Here is a 20,803-nt window from a genome sequence, read left to right on the forward strand (position 1 = left end):
TTGTTGTTTGGTCTTGTCTTGTTTTTGTTTAGTTTATGTTTGTTGTTATTTGAACTAATATTTATTGTTGTTATTTAAGCTTTTTTTTTTTTAAAAAAAAAAGGGGATTAAGAATTATGTTTGGATGTAGAATTAATTTTGGAGTAAAGCTACGTCCACAATATTTTTACAATAAATTTTATGCAATAAGCTATTATTGGTGGGTAAAAATATAATATTAGTATTTGGTCCAAATTAGAATCAGTAACAACTTACTACATTAGATTTGTTGTAAAATTATTGTGAAAATGTTGTGAATGTAATAGCAATACTCTTATTTTTGTTGAACCCAAATTTTTGTAATTCTCAAGTCAAGGTTTTCAAAATTTTTATTAGAGTAATCACAATAGTTTAGTTTAACATATAATATTTTTTTGGTAAGTGTACATATATATTTTTTTGCAAGTTAGGGTGGTTTTGTGACCACCCTGGCTTGCATGTAGAGCTGCCACTGCATATACAAGTTATTGGTGGATAAAAAAAAAAAAAAATGTTAAGAGTGGACCAAATTAAAATCAGTTACAATTTATCGCATAGAATTTGTTATGAAACTACAATAAAGATATTGTGAACATAACTTTACTTGCGAAAAGTTATTTAATCTACCACTATGGTACTAAAATAATACCAAAATGGTTGTTTAGAAAGCATGTCATTGTTTGAAAATTTCTAAATGGTTGGATACAGCATTATTTTTCCTTCCCCAAGAGAATGTATGTTTCCATTTAGTAGTCAAGTCAAAAAGACTTGCATTGGGTTAGATTGGAAGGAAAAATAAAGCTATATCCAACCATCTAGAAATTTCCAAGCAATGACATGCTTTCTAACTACTATTTTAGTATCATACAAGAAGATTAAATAGTTTTTTTTAAAGTAATGCTACATTCACATTGTCTTTATTATAGTTTCATGATAAATTGTATGTGATAAATTGTTACTAATTCTAATATGGTCTTGTTAAAGGCCTTGTAGGTGAATTGACACTTCTATGCACAGAGTGTTTGGAGGTTTAAGGGCGAAAGAATTCTAACTGCGGAGTTAGCAGCATATTGTAATTATTTCTTTCAAAAAAAAAAAATTCTAATATGGTTCCACTTGTAACATTATTTTAGAGACGTGAAATTGTTTAGAAAATATTATTAACGTTGTATTATTTTTTTTTAAATAAATATTTTCAAAATCACTAACTTCATAATGTTAAAATTATAGGCATTGAAGACATGGGAAACATCATTCGGCTAATCCAACCCGATGCAAGTCTTTTTGACTTGACTACTAAACGGAAATATACTCGATATTTTCTCTTGGGGAAGGAAAAGTAAAGCTGTATCCAACCATTTAGAAATTTCCAAGCAATGACTTGCTTTCTAAATTACTATTTTAGTATCATAGAGGTAGCTTAAATAATTATTCACAAATAATTATTTGTATGTGATAAATTGTTCACAATATCTTTATTATAGTTTTATAATAAATTGTACGTGATAAATTGTTACTAATCTGATCCCACTCTTAACTTTATTTTTTTTATTCACCAATAATTTGTATATGAAATTGTTTTGAAAATATTGTCAGTAGTATTATTTTTTTAATAAATATTTTCAAAAAAATTACATTTAGAATGTTAAAATTACATCATATTGAGGGTTTTGTTTTGTGTTTTTTGTTTATGGATAAGGAGCTTTTTCTATTTTTTATTTTTATACTTATCACTTATCAGATATATCAACATTAATTGGGCATGAAATTTCCTGAAAAAATAAAAATAAAAATCGATCATGGACGGAAGATTCGAATAAAAACGCTACATAATGTTATAAGTACAAGATTAAAATTTTAATTTAAAAAAATTTTCCAAAATTAAAATTTTTATATAAATGACTAAACTTTTAGTATGTGAATTAGGGCTGTCCACGGGTCGGGTCGGCTCGGGTTTGGGCCTGACTCGAACTCGACCCGACTGGATCGGGTTATAAAAAATTTGACCCGAAACCGACCCAATAATGGGTCAGACCCGACGGTTCGGGTCAACAGTTGAACGGGTCGGTTTGGTCGGTTAGGCGGGTTTGGGCCGAAATTGGGCTAAAATTGTGAATTTGCATAATTTTTTTTTTTAATTCAACTTTTGACAGGCCTTTTGGGCCCAAATTAATGGGCTTACTACTTTTAACAAAGATTTATATCATTAAATCATATATATATCAAATGGGCCTTTTTTCACCTCCTTTATTTCAAATTGGCCCATTACACAACTTTGAAACCTTTGGGTCTCTAGCCCTTCAGTCCAAATTTAATTTTCTAGCTCACATCTAATGACAAAAAAATACAGTAAATATATAACAACACAACCTGGGTAATTGCAATTTGCAAGCACATAAAAAACACATGATATTACTTTCTAATCACCTGTTAAAACTTCACAATACAAAGAAATTTTTTCAAAATGCCTATAACATTATAGGACTGGGCAGCAAAAGCACAAGAGGAGGCCCAAAATTTTATAGGCATTAACATGTAAACCCCTGTTAAAACTTCTCACAATACAAAGAAAATTTTTCAAAATGCCTATAACATTATAGGACCTAGGCAGCAAAAGCACAAGAGGAGGCCCAAAATTTTATAGGCATTAACATGTAAACCCCCTGTTAAAACTTCACAATACATAACTTACATGTAAACCTGGGCAGCCTATTAAACCTACCAAGTTGTGCCAACCACTCATACATGTAAGTTATGTAACACAACTAACACAAGCCAGCAAACAAATTCTGACAAATAATTCAATCACAGCCACACCACAAGTATGGCAACAAACCAGCAAACCAGCAAACAAATTTTAACAAATAATTCAATCACAACCACATCACAAGTGTGGTAACAAAAGATAATAAGAGCATCTCTTGCAATATTTCCATAGAGTTAAAGAAGGCAGAAAGTGTGTAAAGCAGTAGCTAGCTATACTTAGTTACAAACTTCCAAAAAATAGCTTTTCTAAAACATTTAAAGAGCAACTACTATATAGAGTTTAGTCCATGACTTATAGAAAAGAAAGCCTATTAAACTTAATAAGTTTTCTTTCCTATAAGCAAGAGTTAATTTATCAATTATCAGTTAGAAAAGCAGTGTCCAAAAAAACTTCCAAATTGCATCCAAAAATCTGCCTCCTATACAAAATGTGTGTCCTTCCTCCTACAAGAAAATGGGCAAAAAGATATTTATCAATAAAAAATATAAGGACAAGACCAACAAATACAGAATAGTTATAACAAAAAACAATAGAGAAAGCAGAACCAAACTCAATATAAGGGCAGAAACTTACCCAGTTTTTGATTAGTCATCAATGTTAATTGAGATACCTTTGCTTGAGCTTGAACTTCCACCACCTCTTGCTGCTTGACGTATAACTAGAAAAGAGAAACAAATGAAGACTATTATATTAAATTTCATTTGCATAAGACACATTTAATAGCACTTAATAGACAAAGTTTGGAAGTTAACATATTACCTAAATCATGAAATTCATCTTCCAAGACCTCTACCTCATCTTTTGATTTGCGAAAAGAAATTGGAACCAAGGCTTGAAGCCAGTCTTGTGCACAAACCAGATTTTGAACCATAAGTGGGGAGAGTGAACTTCGAAATGGATCAAGTATGCGTCCTTCGGTACTAAACGCTGACTCAGATGCAACAGTAGAAACAGGTACAGCCAGCACATCCCTAGCCAATTTGGACAGCACTTGATATCTATCTGAATTGGCCTTCCACCACCCTAATATCTCAAATTTCACATCCCCTCTTCTACTTTCACAATTTTCAGCCAAATATTTGTCAATCTCATTGCTACACCCTATGGACTGCTCAGCCTCCAAAAACCGTTCAAACCTAGAATTAACCGTCACATATGGATCACTACAACCTATTGACTCACCTTCTATGTGTGTCCTCTCCCTCTCACTTGCTACTTGTACATTTGATGAATCAACACGAGAAAAAAAATCATACAACTTGACCAAAGCACCCCTCACCAATTCAACCATCACATCAGCCACTTCATTTCCATAACTTTCAGAAAAACAGAACTTCAAAAACCTCAACTTCTTTCTTGGATCAAGAATCACAGCCACATACAAGAGATGATTCATTTTATCCCCTTTCCCCCAATACTTATCAAACTTAGATTCCATTTTAGTTGCCATGTTTTTCAAGAGGTGGTTTTGTGATTTACTTAAATTGGAAATATTCTCTTGAATGACAAACATCTCATCAAAAAAGGTGTTGGCAGTAACATACAAAGAACCTGAAAACTTTTTTGTGGCATTGTAAAAAAGCTTCAAAAACCCCACAAATATCCTACAATTTTGAAAATCAATACTACTAGGAGATCCCATACCACCACTATTCTCCTTGTTCATAAAGTATGAATAATAACTATCATCCTCAAAGTCCATACGTATGAACACTTTTTCAAATTTTTGTGCGGTTTCTAACATGAGGTAGGTAGAGTTCCACCTAGTTGGTACATCTAGACAAAGAAGAGACTTAGACTCAATACCTAATCTCTCCACAAAACCCACAAAAGTTTGATTCCTATTTGGTGAGGACTTCACATACCTCACAGCTTCACGCACCTTTGCAATGGATGCATCAATTTCTCTCATACCATCCTCCACAATCAAATTTAGGATATGTACACAACACCTCATGTGTAAGAACTCATGTTCTAAAACAGTCCCCTCCCAATCTTTAGTTACATTCTCCAAAAACTTAATAGTGACACCATTTGAGCTAGCATTGTCCACTGTTAAAGTGAATATGCCATTAATACCCCACTCACGCAAACACAACTCAATCTTTCTACCTATAGTCTCTCCCTTATGGTCTTCAACTTGACAAAAATTCAAAATTCTCTTATGTAACTTCCAATCATCATCAATAAAATGACCTGTAAGGGACATATAACACAGATTTTGAATACTCGTCCATGTGTCCGTAGTAAGACACACCCTACGACCCTTCAAAGCCCCCCTTAGTTTCTCTCTCTCAACACCATAAATGCTAATCACATCCCTAGCTATAGTTTGACGAGATGGGATATCCCTAATTCGCAACTTAGGTTGTAAGGTTGTTGCATATCTTTGAAACCCATACCCTTCAACAAACATAAAAGGCAACTCATCTATTATAACCATTTCAGCAAGTGCCTTTCTAGAAGCCTCAACAGTAAAGGCTGTCGGTACAAGCTGAAACCCTTCCTCCCCATCCATTTTAGGTTCAAACATTAAGGTTTGTTGCCCACTAAGTATCTTTCTATTAGGGTTTTTAACACAGATTGGTGTATGATTCAACAAGTTAGCAGTACCATGCCCCTTACTATCAGCTAGATAAGTTTTTTGACAGTAATTACAAACAGCCTTAAAATGACCATCACCAATATCTACTTTTTCAAAATGGTTCCAGGCAATAGACTTTTTCCTATTAGTACAGACATTGCCTTTACCTTTAGGTGGAAGTGGGGGAACCTCAGCATGGGCAGTAGGTACAGCTTGGGCAGCTTGGGCAACAGGTTCAGTTGTGGCAGTAGGTGTTGCTTGGGAAGGGGATGCATCACTTGAGGGTTCCATAACCTATAAACATCAAATTTATAGATTAGCAAACAACCATAAGAGTAACACACAAACAATAACAAGAAGTTAAAAGAGAAAGAAAGGATACCTCAAAGAACTCTCAGCTATCAGGGATTTAACCTTGAAAAGGAAGCAAAAAGCCTAGGATTTCAACTCCTGTATAAAATTAACATTTCAAAATTTTAAGTTAAGAAAGCAAAATGAATCAAACGAGTAATAAAATACAATCACATAAGAAAATAAGAATGTGGATTTCATCTTTTTAAAATAAAGGCTCGTCTTCTTCTTTTTTATACAGTGAAGATGCAAGTACATTGATCATAGAAAAGGAAACAAAACAAAGAATAAAACAGGCAGATAAGAAAATAAAAATGTGTTTGGATTTCATCTTGTTAAAATAGGGGTTCATATTCTTTTTTTACAGTGAAGATACATGTATATTGATCATTAAAAAAAAAACAAACAAAACAAGGAATAAAATAGGGCAGATACAAATCACACTCAGAGCACTACCATAATGAGTCAAAGCAAGAAAATGATAAACCCAGGGAGCACTAACAAATCACACACAGAGCACTAACAAAATGATAAACCCGGATTGGGCAAAAAAAGAGGAAATAACACATATTTGCCGAATGAAAATAACACTCAGTAGCAGATGAAAATAACACTCAGTAGCAGATCACAACATTAAAGAACACATATTTGTACAAGGTGAAATGAAAATTAGATTCCTTATAATGCATTTAACAATCTAATTGCAAACAAGAGTTTCAATGCAATTAAGTAGCAGATCACAACATTAACAAATAAAATAAAATAAAGCTTAGTAATTTCTAGCATCAATGAAGAACAGATTATACCATACAAAGGACTGAAAATCATCAAGCTTTCCTCTTTATTTGCCGAATCACAAACACAAAATACAGAAAAAGAGGGATGAAATAGGAAGGAAGAAACTTTACCTAATCTGAGACTAGGAAGCCGAGTCTGAGAGGCTGAGTGTTAAGGAGTAAAGGGATTTGTTTGTTTCAAAATAAAAATAAGAGATTTTGAAATCACTAGAGACTAGAGAGACTAGAGAGCAGAGAGAACGTAGAACACTCGGGAAAAGTCCAATTTATAAGAGAGAGATATGAGGGAAAATCTGTTTTTGATTTTGATTTTGAGAAGTGTAGCCAAGTTGAGTCTTGAAACCCTAAACTATGATTCATGAACAGAGGCATGGGAAAGATCAAATTTGAGTTTGATTTGAAGGGTAGCCGACTAGCCATTTGGGGCTGGACCAGAGATAGAGAGAGAGAGAGAGGGTGAAGCCTGAAGAGAACTAGAGGAAAGTGAAGACGGAAGAGAGTTAGTGAGGAGGCCGAAGACTAGAGAAGAGTGAAGAGACTTGGAGAGTGAGAGAGAGAAGGCCGGACTCTGAAGTGTTAGTGAAGAATGAAGGGAAAGTTTAGGATTTTGGAAAGTTTAGGCTTTTAGATTTTTAGTTCCAATTTTAGGCTTTTAGTTTTAGGCTTTTGAGACTTTACACAGAGAGAGAGAGAGAGAGAAGGCCGGACTGAAGAATGAAGGGAAAGTTGTGGTTTTTAGAGTTTTAGTTCCAATTTTAGGCTTTTGAGTTGAGACTTAGAGTTTAGTTTTAATTTTTTAGCCGTTCTGAAGACTTAGTTACTTTGGGCAGCTGGTGATTTGATGTTTACTTTTTGAGTGGAAAGAAATTTGTGGTGCACAGGTGCCGTGTGGTTCTCAATGAGGCAGAAACAACAGTGCTCAGTCTTGTCCATTATCAGTCCACTGACTCCTCAATCCTCAGTTCACGTGATCTGCCCCTGGACCTGGATCAGAATTTTTTTTTTTTTTCTTTTAAAACTTCGGTCGGGTCGGTTTGTACGGGTTTTTAAACCCTTAACCCGCAACCCGAACCGAATATTCGGGTTTCCTGAGAGAAGGAACCGAACCCGACCTGCCAAGAGCTTCAGGCCGACCCGTTGGGCTTCGGGTCGGTCGGATTCGGGCGGTTTGAACGGGTCCTGAACCTGTTGGACAGCCCTAATGTGAATGGTTTTTTCTTTTTGGCCAAAGAAGGTAGAGCATGTGAATGGTTTTAGAGAAAGAAAAAAAGAAAAAAAGCGCACCAACTCCGAAATCTCCTTTATTTTTGCTGTTTCACTTTTTCCTTCTCTCTCCTGCAATTTCATCCAGACGCTCTTCCCCCTTTATCTTTGTTCTTCCTCCCTTTCTTTGCAAACCCAATTCAATATCAATCTTTTTAATTTGGTGGTTTTTTTTTTTTTTTTACGGCCGAAGTGACTGAAACTTTTGGTCATTGCTTCCATCTTCTTCTATGGCCACTCAAACAGCTTCCTCTTCCTCTTTTTTTCCGAAATACGACGCGTTCCTTAGTTTTTGCGGTGTTGACACCCGCCATAATTTTACAGACCATCTCTACGTTGGTTTGAAACAAAGAGGTATTTTCACCTTCAGAGATGATAAGAATCTTGAGCGGGGAAAGTATATTTCTCAAGAGCTCTTAAAAGCAATAGAAGAGTCCAGATTTGCAATCGTCATTCTCTCCGAAAACTACGTTTATTCAAGGTGGTGCATGATTGAACTAGTAAAGATTGTTGAACGCAAGAAAGAGGGGAAGTTGACAATTGTGCCAGTCTTTTACGGTGTGGATCCCTCTGATGTACGGAATTGTAGATTTAATTTTGATGTACGGAACCAGATGGGTACTATTGTTAACATAGAGGACGTGCAAGCATGGAAAGCTGCTTTGAAAGTAGTCGGCAATATCGCCGGATGGCATATACAAAATGGGTAACACTTTACATTTGTCTTTTTGCAGACTACTTTTGTTCATATTATTATATCAATATCATAATTTTCTACTCTCTAAAATTACTCCGACTTTCCCGTGGATTAACTTGACAAATTTTATTTACTCTTTTTTATTCCAATAGAACCAGAGAAAAATTTAAATTTGGTCACTTTTATGTATATTATATGACTTATGAGATTATACGCTCAACTGCTCAAGTTGGACTTTGGTTGAAGAACTTTTTTTGAGGCATGGTAGTCTGTCTGTTACTGAATTAATCAATATAGACAATATTTTTTGATAATCACATAAACTTTTATTGATAAACAAACTTCAAGACCTGTAAACATCCAGTACAGAAGCCAAGTCTTGGGAAATGGCAAGAAAAAAAAAATGCAAAATTAAGCAGAGACCAGCGAGCTAGAGCATTTGTTACTGATCTATTGGCCTCTCTGCCTACCCAACAGAACATACAACCTGGTAATCTGCATTCTATAAGTGAATTGTCGAGGAATCTTTTAGCTTCAATCATTGTCTCGCTAATTTACATTTCTTGTAGAATTTCTTTGATGGACAGTTAAAACATTCTGGACAAGTATACAGGCAATGAGCATAAATATATCATAAATAATTCAATTACTACATTTGTTCTTTTTTCTTATTGTGAAGATTAAAGAAAAAGAAAAAAGGAGTATGAAAATTAAATCCAAGAATCATACAACAAATAACTTATTAAAATTATGCACACTCTCAAGTCTCAACTCATTAAAATGTTAAAGTTAGAAGGAAAAATGTGGTTCTCACTTGACTGTATGACGTCAATCAAATCAAACCTCAATTACGATGCTATATTATATACTTCTTTAATTCCCCTTTTGCTACTGAATGAATCTAAGATTTTGTTTTGAATCTTTTGTCTGATGTATTTATGCTATACTTTCCAGTCATCAAATTTATTGTTATGCTATCTTCTTTGCAGGCCTGAATCAGAAGTTGTCGTAGACATCTGTAAATTGATATTTGACAGTGTTCAATTCTCAAGTAATATATCCAAGGAGCTTGTTGGAATAGAATCCCGTGTGAGTGAAATGTTGGATTTCTATTTAGATGAAAGTTCGGGTGGTGTTTGCTTTGTAGGAATTTGTGGGATGGGTGGTATCGGTAAAACGACTCTTGCACTAGAAATTTATGAAAGAATTTCAGGTAGCTTTGAAGCTAGCAGCTATATTGCTGATGTAAGAGAAAAAACTAAAAACCAACATCTAGTTTCTTTACAAGAACAACTTCTTTCTAACATCCTTAGGGGAAGTGAAATAAAGATATGGAATGTTCATGAGGGGATCAATGTCATAGGGAATAGACTACGTGGTAAGAAGGTTCTTATTGTTCTTGATGATGTTGATGGAGAAAAACAATTAGAAGCATTAGCGGGGAACCATGATTGGTTTGGTCCAGGGAGTAGAATCATTGTAACAAGCAGAGATAGCCATTTGTTGAGAAGATGTGGTGTGCATCACATATATGGGGCAAAGGGGTTGGATAAAGATGAAGCTTTGCAACTCTTTAGTTTCAGAGCTTTCAAGAAACCCCATCCTGAAGAAAATTATGTGGATTTTTCTATGTATTTTGTGAATTACACTAATGGCCTTCCTTTAGCTCTTAAAGTTTTAGGTTCTTTGTTGTTTAACAAAAGCACAGATGAATGGAAATGTGTCATTGATATACTAAAGGCAGAACCTAATAAAGAAATTTTGGATATTCTTCAAATAAGTTTTGATGGGTTAACGGATACCCAAAAAGAATTATTTTTAGATATTGCATGCTTTTTCAAAGGAGAGAACAAAGGTTGCATAAGAGATATATTACAAAGTTTTGGTTACCATCCAGACTACAATATTGGTGTTCTTGTGGATAAATCTCTCATAACAATGAATGAAAATGGAACTTTGTGGATGCATGATTTGCTACAAGAAATGGGTCAGGAAATAGTTCGTCGTGGATCCCGAAAAGAGGCTGGTGGACGTACTAGGTTATGGCTTTATGAGGATATCCTTCATGTACTGAAGAATAATACTGTAAGTTGACTAGTCTAAACCTAAACTTAGAAATATATTCTTACAGATTCTTTTAAGGATTAACAATTATTCTAATTTCATTTGTCTTGTTTATTAGGGAATAGAGGTAGTTGAAGGCATAGTCCTAAACATACCTATTCAAGAAGAGGAGCTTTTGGATGCTGGAGTCTTCTCAAAAATGAAAAAAATGAGATTGCTTAAAATGGGTAATATGGGTAAAGTGAAACTTCCACAAGGCCTCGATTATCTTTCTAATGAGTTACGCATTATAGAATGGCACGGATATCCTTTAAGTTCCATGCCGGCCAGTTTCCAACCAAACAAGCTTGTTGAATTGAAAATGCATTGCAGCGGCATCAAACGACTATGGGATGGAATTATGGTTAGATTTTCACTTATTCAATTTTGTATTTTATTCATTTTCATTAAGGCTTGAGTTTATCTAATTATTTATTGGTTAATAACAGAATTTAGATGAGTTAAAACTCATTGACTTGCGTAACTCTCAAAACTTGATTGAGACCCCAAATCTAAGTGGAGTCCCAAAGCTTAAGCAATTGATTCTTCAAGGTTGTACAGGGCTGTCTAAGATTCATCCATCTCTTGAAAATCTCAAACAGCTTGTTCAATTAGATCTGAATGGTTGCAAGAACCTTGAAAGCCTTCCACACAAGATCAACTTGGAATCTCTTGAAGTTTTTATTCTTTCCGGATGTTCAAAACTGAAGAAGTTTCCAGAGGTTGTGGGAAATATGTCATGTTTGTCTGAACTTTATTTAAATGAGACCGCTATAAAAGATCTACCATTATCAGTGGAGCTTTTAACTGGCCTTATTAAATTGGATCTAAGAGACTGCAAAAACCTTTCAAGTCTTCCGAATGCTTGTTATAGTTCAATGTCTCTGAAAATTCTCACTTTATCTGGCTGCTCAAAGCTTGATGCACTACCAGAGAATTTGGGGAATCTCGAAGGCTTGGAGGAGTTAGATGTGAGTGGAACTGCAATAAAATACCTACCTACATCTCATCTTAGAAATCTCAAAGTACTGTCTCTTCGTGGATGTAAAGGGCTATCACCTAAACCTTCGAATAAACTCTTCAGTTTTCTTTCAATGCAACAGAGAAGAAGTCCAGATCCCACTGTCATGTTAGAGTTTTCTTTATCAGGCTTATGGTCTTTGACTGAACTAGATCTAAGTTATTGCAATCTTCAAGCAATTCCCAATGCTTTTGACTGCTTGTCGTCTTTATTGAAATTAAATCTAGAGGGAAATAATTTTGTTTCGCTTCCTAAAAGTATGATTCAACTATCTAATCTACAAGATCTATTTCTGAGTTGTTGCACGAATCTTCAATCATTGCGTGAGCTTCCATTAAACATTAAGTATATCGATGCAACACAGTGTACCTCGCTAGAAACATTATCATCAGAATCAGAATATGATTTTCAGCCATCACTTCGGCTTTTCAATTGCGTGAAATTGATTGAGAATCAAGGCTACAGTAATATGTTATTAACAATTCTAAGACGTCATTTCATTAACGAAAAGGTATCTCTCTCTCTCTCTCTCTCTCTCTCTCTCTCTCATTTGTGAAGTTCTAAGCATCATTATTTGCATATTTCAGCATTACTGTGGGCAAGAAAGATTGGCACATTATATTGACATTCCTGGAGGTGAAATTCCGAACTGGTTTTGCCACCGAAATGTGGGGGCTTCAGTAAGTCTGCAAATGCCTTCAGGTTATTGTAACAAGTTGATGGGAATTGCTGTGTGTGTTGTTTTTGTACTCCGCCAACATAATCCATTAGACCAACTTGAGTTTGAAGATTGGGGACTTCATAGATTTACACATGAGCTCTCATGTTCCATTGAATCCAAAAAAAATCAAATTGACGTAGTGACCCATGGTTTTTCTGAAAAATTTGGTAAGATTGAACCGCATCACCTTTGGCTGCAATATTTTCCCTCTCAATTCTTTAGTAAGGACTGGAAAGACGTGTTGAGTAACAGCTTTGCTAATGGATTCAGTGATATTGAGATTAAATTTAAAACCTGGGGTCCAGGATTGGAGGTTACAAAATGCGGGGCCCATTTGGTATTCAAGCAAGACGTTGAAGATCTCAAACAAACTATTTTTGGGTCTAGCAGAAGCTGCAGCATCACTCCTTATGAGGATGATTTTGACGTTTCAGCCAGAGACGCCATAATTAAGGAAAGCCATGACAACTATGATGGGGAAGGGGCTGGACCTAGTGGAGAAGGTACCTAATGATGTAGATGCACCACACCAAAAGTGGATACAGCAACCAAATGGGCCCAATCTAATTGAAAATTGGATTGGGAATTTCAATTAGTGCACACAGTGACAAGGTAACTCGGATAAAGAGGCCATGCAATGCCAATGGCAGAGATGGTCGTCCTACTGCCAGTAGCACGGGGTTTGGTGCTACTACTACTACCACCACCACCACTGTACTGTCTTTGGGTGTCTGGACTTTATGCTGATGATGATGACGGAGTGGAGCTGGGTTCAGCAACTCAAAAACTGAAAGATCCCAGAAAGATCACCACAGAAAGTATGTCATTTTCAAGTATCTACTTATTTTCTCATGTGGGTTTTCCTTTTCCTGGAAACTGTCTTTTTTTTTTTTTTTGGCACACATTTGTTTCTTGTATGTGACTATGTCTCTGTTTGGCTGCAAGGAAACTTGAGGAAAATTAATGTAGAAAGGGTAAAAAAACTTTTGAATTCTATATCATTTGATGTTTTAGTTTTGGGGAATTGTAATGCTTGACTAATATGAGCTGAAATAGTGGAGCCAGACTTAGTTCTTGAGTTCTCAACTATTTGGGTTCCCTTTGAAACATATAAATTTTGTTTTCTTATACCATATTTTTAATAGAATCTGAAAGAGTGACAAAATGCTGGGGTTTTTTCTTATGGTTTTGTTTTCAGAACACATAAACACGGCTCAAGCAAGCCAGTTGTGTTTGGCTTTGCTGGCAATTTCTTTCTTTCACATAAAATGCAATTTTTCCACAAGAAAATGGGAGCTTATTATGGGTTACATTGTTTTGTATATATGTTTTCTGAAAGTACCAGTTGGAGCTAAGCCAGAAAGCTTTGGAGAGAATATAATTGTATATTTGGGAAAAGGTTGTGGGAGGACCCACATTGCTGTACTGTTTATACACGAGCTGGGTCGCTTGAAAAGGAAGCCCCAAAAGAGCATGTGTGTCTTTTTTGTCCCTACAGTGGTTCTGTTTCTGCTGGTAAGCTACTATTTATCATGTTGGTTTTGTAATTTAATATTCAGTTTTGAGTTTTATTTAAGAATGAGTCAATTTTTCATTTGGAACATTGCACAATAACGAAGTGGTGTGCTTCTTGGCTTGGCTGAGGTGGTAGGTCTATAGAATGTGAAAAGAGGGTTGGGCTGTTGGTTTTTAGTGCTGTGAGGGATTTCACAATTCATTCCAATACCAATGGGCTTGGTCTACAATCGAATGTTATAAAAGATTTGTGCCCCCTTATCCTTCACCAGTTGGTCGTTGGATGGATCGGTAAGGCACATGGTCCGACAAGTGGTATCAAAACCCGGTCATAGGTTTGAGTCATTGGAGTTGCATTGTGACGGAGGGATTGTGAGGGATTTCACAATTCGCTCCAATACCAATGGGCTTGGTCTGCGATTGAATGCTATAAAAGATTTGTGCCCCCTCATCCTTCACCAATTGGTCGTTGGATGGATTGGTAAGGCACACGGTCCGACAAGTGCCCATGTATGCAATTTCTCACCATGATTCTAGATTTTAAGAAGGGGCTTTCAGATTCTATGTGTTCCTAGTTCACCTTGATAGGGAGCTTGGCATTTAATAAATAGAATGATGATTATACTATGAACAAATTACTCCTTGAAATATATTAACAAAATCAAAATAAGCCTAGAGTACCAGAAAATACATGAGGGTCAATTTTGTAGAATTGACAATTCAGTTGCAGGAAATTGGCCAACCTTGATAGTGCGGAAGGGCTTAACTCTTCTATCAACTTGGTGTTATGTAGAGTTTAAGCAAACAATAAGGCTTTGGTGGCCTCTTTATTTGATAATTGAGGTCTCATTTGTCCATTAATGATTGATAATAGCTAATGAAAAATGCAAAACTGTAATTATAAGGCAAGACCTAGTAGAACTTGAGGCTCCAATGAGGGATTTCGCATTGAGAGGTTGAAACAATCCTTGATCCCATTCTTAAAGACGAGGGAAAAAAAGCTTTGGCCGAAATATATTGTTGGTCCCTAAAGTCACTAGTGAGCGCTTTTAATTTGAAAGTTTCAAATAGCGCTGTTAGTCCCTAAAGTTTCACAAATGAGCCTGATTGATCCTCCGTCCACTTCCATTAATTTCTTGCCTATATGTCTGAAGGGACAATAAGGTGAAAATTTTTAAATGGCATGGTGTATATGTGTGTGTGTGTATATATTTAAATGACATTGACACATGCATTTAAGGCCTGAACCCTTTTCTATAAAGATCTTTCCCCAAACAGAATGAAAACCTCTTCGCCAAACATTTGGTGTAACAAATTTGGGGCAGTAGAACTTCTTTATTGGAACAAAAAACAAAATGCCCAACCATATACCAATGGTCGAATAGGAGAAAAGATTCAAGGTTTGGAGCACTAGATCCTTTTATGATTATTTTTTCAAATATTATGCAAAACCCAAAGTGAAGATAAAGAAAAGTAAAAAAGGGTTAATAATCAACATGCTGTATAGAAAGTTCTCTTCTGCTTACATCCGGTGAACACATATTGTATGAATCGAGAAATTAAAGACGGACTTGCTCAACTGGTTGGGGCAAAAATGATGCAGCCAGTAATATTAAAGTAATTGTAGATTCTGTAATCAGCCATTTAAGTTGGAGTTGGCGCCAAGCCAGATCTGATGATCTGGTTAACATTCAAAGCAAATGCCTTGAAATTGTTTTTTATACTTCTCAATAAGACTCAGTTTCTAGAGAGAGGCCTCTAGATCTGAAGATTGTAAAATTGAAATGAACTATTCTATGAATGTGGCCTAATAGAAATATTTAGGAAAGACTTCTTCAACTCTGTTTTTTCAATAAAGGTGTTGCTGTGTTGGTCATTGGTATATGGTTGAGCACTAGACATCCTTTTTGGTGAAGAAGATTTCATTCAGTTTTGGGAAAAGTTCCAAATAGAAACGGGTTTGCTCTTAGTTGCATGTGTGTAATTTTTTTAACAAAAAAATTAGTTTCCATGTTATTATAAAGTTGCTACTGTATTGCTTTGTTAGACGCATGCAAGAAAACTAATGGAGATGGGCAGAGGGACCAATAGTGCTCATTTTTTAATATTTAGGGACTAATAACGCTCATTTGAAACCTGAAGAATTAAAAGTGTTCGCTACAGTGTATTTTAGCCACAAGTTTTAAAATAACCTCTCCACAAGTTTTAAAATCTCGTTTTGTTCTTATTTTTCTTTGTGATTAGGTGAGAGATAACTTTTTTTTTTTTTTTTTTTTTTGTGGATAACTTTGACTCACATTAGCACTGCCTCATTTTTTTTAAAAATGAAACTTGTTTATTTGCTTTGTTTAATTTTTTTGCCAATCTTTTGTTTTGATAGGTAATTAGAGAACTGTTATAAATGAGAAAAAAGGAAAAATACAAGTAGTTCATGATGATGAACAACAAGAAACAGAAGAGCCAAACAGCAAAACAAAAGATAAGGAAATCAGAAAGATAATCTGAGGGAAAACATAAACTTTGAAAGAGACGAAGAAACTTTTAACTCATCCAACGTCTTCTCCATGTTCTCAAAGGAGCGACGATTTCGTTCCAACCAAACAATCCACATTAAGCACCCTAGAATCAAATTCCAAATATTCGAGTTGTGCTTCCCAATCAAATTTCCCAAAGTTTAATACTATTCTACATGATCTGCCATGAACTGTTTGATCTCCTATTGCTAGTGATTTAATTTAACAAGAAACAATGCTTCTGAATGAATTAATATTTGAAGTTTAGATTGATCTAAACAAGATGTTTATCATTAGATGAAGTCCATTTCTAGGAAAACATTTTTGTGTGTTAACTTCTGTAATTACTTTTCCACTGGTTGCCTCCAGGGAGGAATGATGGGTGTAGTAGTTTTGGTGTCACTACAAAGAAAGTCATTGGATCCATAGGAGGTGTCAATAGTCAGCGACTAGCCAGGATGGATTGTGCAGAAACGTGGACTCCTGTCTTGTAAAAAAAAAAGATGGACAACAGATTTGGCAAATTCAATCCACTGTAAGGCTTCGCTTTATGACAATTGGGACATCATTCATGAAGATGTAGTGGAAAAACATTTTAGACCACTAATATCATCCAAACACTGTATAAATACATGTTTTCCTCAAAATGAAATTCCAGAATGGTTCAACCATCAACCATCAATGCATGGGCCCTTCTCTGGCTATCCAGCTAGCTCAAAATTTCAGTATTGATAGTGACTGTAGTATTTTACTATTTCCCTCCTAGCCTGCTAGAACATAAAGTTGCATGGTTTTGGTTAAATTCTTCCATACGGTTGGGAACCTTTGGTTGATGACTACTTAAGTTTGTGCCTCACTCGCTCTGCAGAAAACTAATATTTATATGCTTTGGTTTAATGAGGAATTCTTGACCTCACTTTTAGTGTTGATGCTATCATATATGATGTTTTGTAGATTTATTGTCCTCATCGCTACACAGAAAACTAATATTTATATGCATTGGTTTAATGAGCAATTCTTGACCTCACTTTTAGTGTTGATGCTATCATGCATGACGTGTTGCTGTAGATTTATTGTGTTTCAAATATATATACTGCAGAATGCAGATTAACTGTTCATTGGATGGTGTGTTTCTGCTGCTTGGTGACTAATTGGTTTCTGCTATGGTTGTAGGATTGCACGACAGGACATTCTCATGGACTTGGCTATGTGACATTTACATATCTTCTAATTAAATGATCTGATATTCATGCTGTCAGAAAGTGCTTGCAGCTCAATATACCCTTAGTGGAAGTACACTTGAGGTTAAAGTTGTTACCCCAAAGTAAAGTTCTGTTCCTAGCTTCCTATGTTAAAAGAATTCTTCTCTTTATGTTGGTGGATATACAATTTTTTGGATTTACAGCTTTCTGTTCCCATTTTCTTGTGATTTAATTGTATAAAGGAAAAAAAGACTACAAATAGACTGGCTATAAATTTGGATGATTAGGCATGTCCGTATTTACAGATGATGGATTTGTTATCTGTCTTGACTCCTTAGTCATCAAAATGAGATTAATAATATCTGTTTAAATTTTGCCCTTTTGGATCCAAATAAACATTGCATTTTCTGTGTGCTCTACAAAAATTAATGTGCACATATAGATAGAATTCTTAGAGATTTGGCTGTCAATTCTAATAAGTTGTATTTTTAAAATGTTATGTTCCTTTCCATGCATAATTCCATGAGATGGCAATAAGAATTAGTCTCCTTAAAACTTCCCCCATTTCTCCCCCTCTTTCGATCCCTTTTCAATAGTTATTTCTTAGGCATTATAAATTTAACGCTATGGAGTGAGGGTCTCAATGTATTCGGTTTTCAAGGTGGTGGCTTTATTGTAAGCATCATATATGTGTAATGATTCAAGAATAAAGAGCACAAGATGGCAAACAAATGATCTAATTCTATACTTTAGATTTTTATATATATAATAATAGGTGAAGCTGAGAGAAACTTAGATTAAAATTCTAAATTAGAGTTCTAATTTTATGCCATGTGTTTCATATAATTTTTATGAATTTTTGTGCTAAGTGAGTTATTGTATCAATTAAGTTTTCTTAATTTTGTTGCATAAGAACTTTGTTTGGGTACAATGCATCCAGCCATTAAGATAGCAACACATGACTATTTTTATAGGGATGAAATCCACTGAGTTTGCTATTTATTTAAAAAAAAAAAAAAAAAAAAGAGAATGAGAGATAGAGATAGAGATAGAGAGAGGGTCCATAAGGTAGAGAGAGAGAGAGAGAGAAATAGGATATGCATGTAAAGAACCAGATGCTACGTATTATTTTAGACATGGTACTAATTGCCATACCCCTTACTAATCAATGGAAAGTAAAGCGCTTCTATTTATTGTACAGTTTCTATGAATATTAATCTTAGGTTTTTATAGTTTCCAATGTATATAGTTGAAGTTTTAACTTACACACATGACCCTATCACACCATTAGCATACACAGTTATTCTCACATAAACTTGAAGAGTTGAACTGCTTGGGTCCTCTGGGGAAGGTTAAATTTTTATTCTAGGTCTTCTTCTTCTCCCTCTTCTGGTAAATCTCTCTCTCTCTTGTGTTTTCAAATTTTAATGTGACCATTTATAATGATTTTGAGAATACGTGGGTTCAAAGTTATGTTGAAGGATTTGGAATTGTTGGTCGAAGTCTGTCAACGAAACAGTACATCAAACAGAAATCTTATTTTGTTTAATAAAAATTTTGCAAACTTTTGAGCACGCTATTAGCTTATGGTTGTTCTTTTAAATGGTTATGCGTTTGAAGATTTTCTTTAATTTAATAGAATTTGTCCTTTTAATATGAAAAGATATAAGACATTAAACGCAATGGAAGGACCGATATAAGCCCAAACAGACTTTAGATCCTGGGAAAACAACACCATCGTCAACATTGGAGCCCATACATGGCCGAAAACCATCTTCAACTGCTCCATCCTTTGTGGGTTTAAATTGAGTTTATGAAATTTACTTTTTTATATTAAAGTATTGTTACTGGTGCTGTGTCCCCATTTTATTATTTTCCAAGGAGGCATTTCAAGATATTTTCTGCCATTACAATTGACTTTCTCTGCATATGTGTATTTTGATATAATTATGTTTGGATATCTTCATCTAGACCCACTAAAATTAGGGGATTTAAATAGAGGAACAAAAACATCTGGATCTCTTTTGAGACCGTAAGATCCATAGGTCCCTTTTTTTGTCGATTAAGATTTGTTTTGTTTTTGCATTTTGGATATCTATGTACTTCAATTTAAAAAAAAAAAAAAAAAATCTATGTACTTCAATTTGGCTTATGTGTCATCATTTTTTATTTAGGAAATTTGCCATTAAATGGATTTCTATAAAAGCTGAAGTTTCCTTTACGGATGCTTGACTCTTGAGGAGATATCCTAATTTTACACGACTAGATCATTGTTAGTTTTTCTTCTGTTTCCTTTGAATTAACCACAAAAATATTAATGTCTTGTCTTGACAAATGCACAACTTAGCTGTAGTATACTATGTTTCGGTAATACCAACTCAGTATCTGTTTTGGTATTTCCTACTCAATAAATGAGTGACATCTGTTTCAAAAAATCACATCGGACTACTTCAATAAATTAATCATAATCTTTTATACTATTGGGAAGATAAATTAATTATTTATTAGAGTAGTCTGATGTGATTTTTTGAAACAGGTGTCACTCATTTATTGGGTAGAAAATACTAAAACACATACTGAGTTGATATTACCGAAATATGGTATACTTTCTCGATGCAAAGGGTGCAATGCCATTTATTGTTGATGGATTTGAGTTGGATTTACATATATGCGGTTATGAATTTCAGTGTCTTCTTATCCTTTTGACTCTCCATGGGACTATGCTTTTGAAAGTAACTGTAAGGATCAAGTTTCAAAGAAAGGTATTTTGTGGACATGAAATTGACTTCAATGATATATTTCTATATCCATTCTACAATTATTACTTTGGATAGGGATTTATAGTAGTCACAGTATCTACTGTAACGCCCAAGAATCATAAGCAATAAAAGCCTATTTAATCTGAATAATCTATAAAAAAATATATATATTAAATGAAAGAAACCAGCAATCTAAAATCTCATCGCAAATGTCAGAGCTCTAATCACCAAATACGAAACATCCTCAAAATAATTCTCTAATACAATGTTTAATACTATAAAATAATAATAAAATCCTCAATTTCCAAAAAATAGTTCGTAACTGCTATTTCTCAAGAATCTCTACTCCAGAAATCCCTCTAATGTATCTGTAATGGGTCACTAACATTGGGGCGTGGGAACAAACCTTCAAATAAATAATTTTTACAGCAATTTCATAACTTGTAACTCATCAATATTTATCATTAAATATTTCATGCAAAAGAAAATTAT

At 34.6% G+C, this 20,803-nt stretch overlaps 2 protein-coding genes and 1 long non-coding RNA gene across 5 annotated transcripts; 1 reads left to right on the top strand and 2 right to left on the bottom strand.

The window, feature by feature from the left end:
* Positions 1-2,886: 2,886 nt before the first annotated feature.
* LOC115967876 lies at positions 2,887-3,667 on the bottom strand. The gene is made up of 3 exons (XR_004086577.1): positions 3,545-3,667; positions 3,359-3,443; positions 2,887-3,228 (listed from the first exon to the last, which is right to left on the bottom strand). It is a non-coding gene; the product is annotated as an uncharacterized LOC115967876 (long non-coding RNA).
* A 219-nt stretch (positions 3,668-3,886) lies between these two features.
* Positions 3,887-5,660, bottom strand: LOC115966373 (zinc finger BED domain-containing protein RICESLEEPER 2-like). The gene is made up of 2 exons (XM_031085616.1): positions 3,968-5,660; positions 3,887-3,921 (listed from the first exon to the last, which is right to left on the bottom strand). Exons 1-2 carry the CDS (start codon positions 5,658-5,660, stop codon positions 3,887-3,889), a joined length of 1,728 nt encoding a protein of 575 aa, XP_030941476.1.
* A 2,113-nt stretch (positions 5,661-7,773) lies between these two features.
* On the top strand, positions 7,774-17,948 carry LOC115968058 (TMV resistance protein N-like). Of its 3 annotated transcripts, none has more exons than XM_031087259.1 (7): positions 7,774-8,486; positions 9,467-10,562; positions 10,660-10,944; positions 11,030-12,112; positions 12,189-13,140; positions 13,668-13,837; positions 17,524-17,948. In XM_031087259.1, exons 1-5 carry the CDS (start codon positions 8,011-8,013, stop codon positions 12,831-12,833), a joined length of 3,585 nt encoding a protein of 1,194 aa, XP_030943119.1. In that variant the 5' UTR covers positions 7,774-8,010; the 3' UTR covers positions 12,834-13,140; positions 13,668-13,837; positions 17,524-17,948. The 3 variants fall into 3 exon arrangements, with proteins under 3 accessions (XP_030943119.1, XP_030943120.1, XP_030943118.1); XM_031087260.1 differs by lacking the exon at positions 17,524-17,948 and adding an exon at positions 16,720-16,833 and having other exon boundaries at positions 13,662-13,837; XM_031087258.1 differs by lacking the exon at positions 17,524-17,948 and adding an exon at positions 16,720-16,833.
* Positions 17,949-20,803: the final 2,855 nt, after the last annotated feature.

The sequence above is a fragment of the Quercus lobata genome, chromosome 11 (assembly GCF_001633185.2).
Source record: "Quercus lobata isolate SW786 chromosome 11, ValleyOak3.0 Primary Assembly, whole genome shotgun sequence".
NCBI classification, from domain to species: Eukaryota; Viridiplantae; Streptophyta; class Magnoliopsida; order Fagales; family Fagaceae; genus Quercus; species Quercus lobata.

Bases quoted from the DNA above. Each gene is read 5' to 3' on its own strand.
- LOC115966373 (XM_031085616.1), bottom strand. From the start codon at position 5,660: ATGGAACCCTCAAGTGATGCATCCCCTTCCCAAGCAACACCTACTGCC. The intron at 3,922-3,967 runs GTGAGTCAATAG...GGTTAATTCTAG, and splicing joins GGAGAGGACACACATAGAAG to GTTTGAACGGTTTTTGGAGG.
- LOC115968058 (XM_031087259.1), top strand. From the start codon at position 8,011: ATGGCCACTCAAACAGCTTCCTCTTCCTCTTTTTTTCCGAAATACGAC. The intron at 10,563-10,659 runs GTAAGTTGACTA...CTTGTTTATTAG, and splicing joins ATGTACTGAAGAATAATACT to GGAATAGAGGTAGTTGAAGG. The intron at 12,113-12,188 runs GTATCTCTCTCT...TGCATATTTCAG, and splicing joins GTCATTTCATTAACGAAAAG to CATTACTGTGGGCAAGAAAG.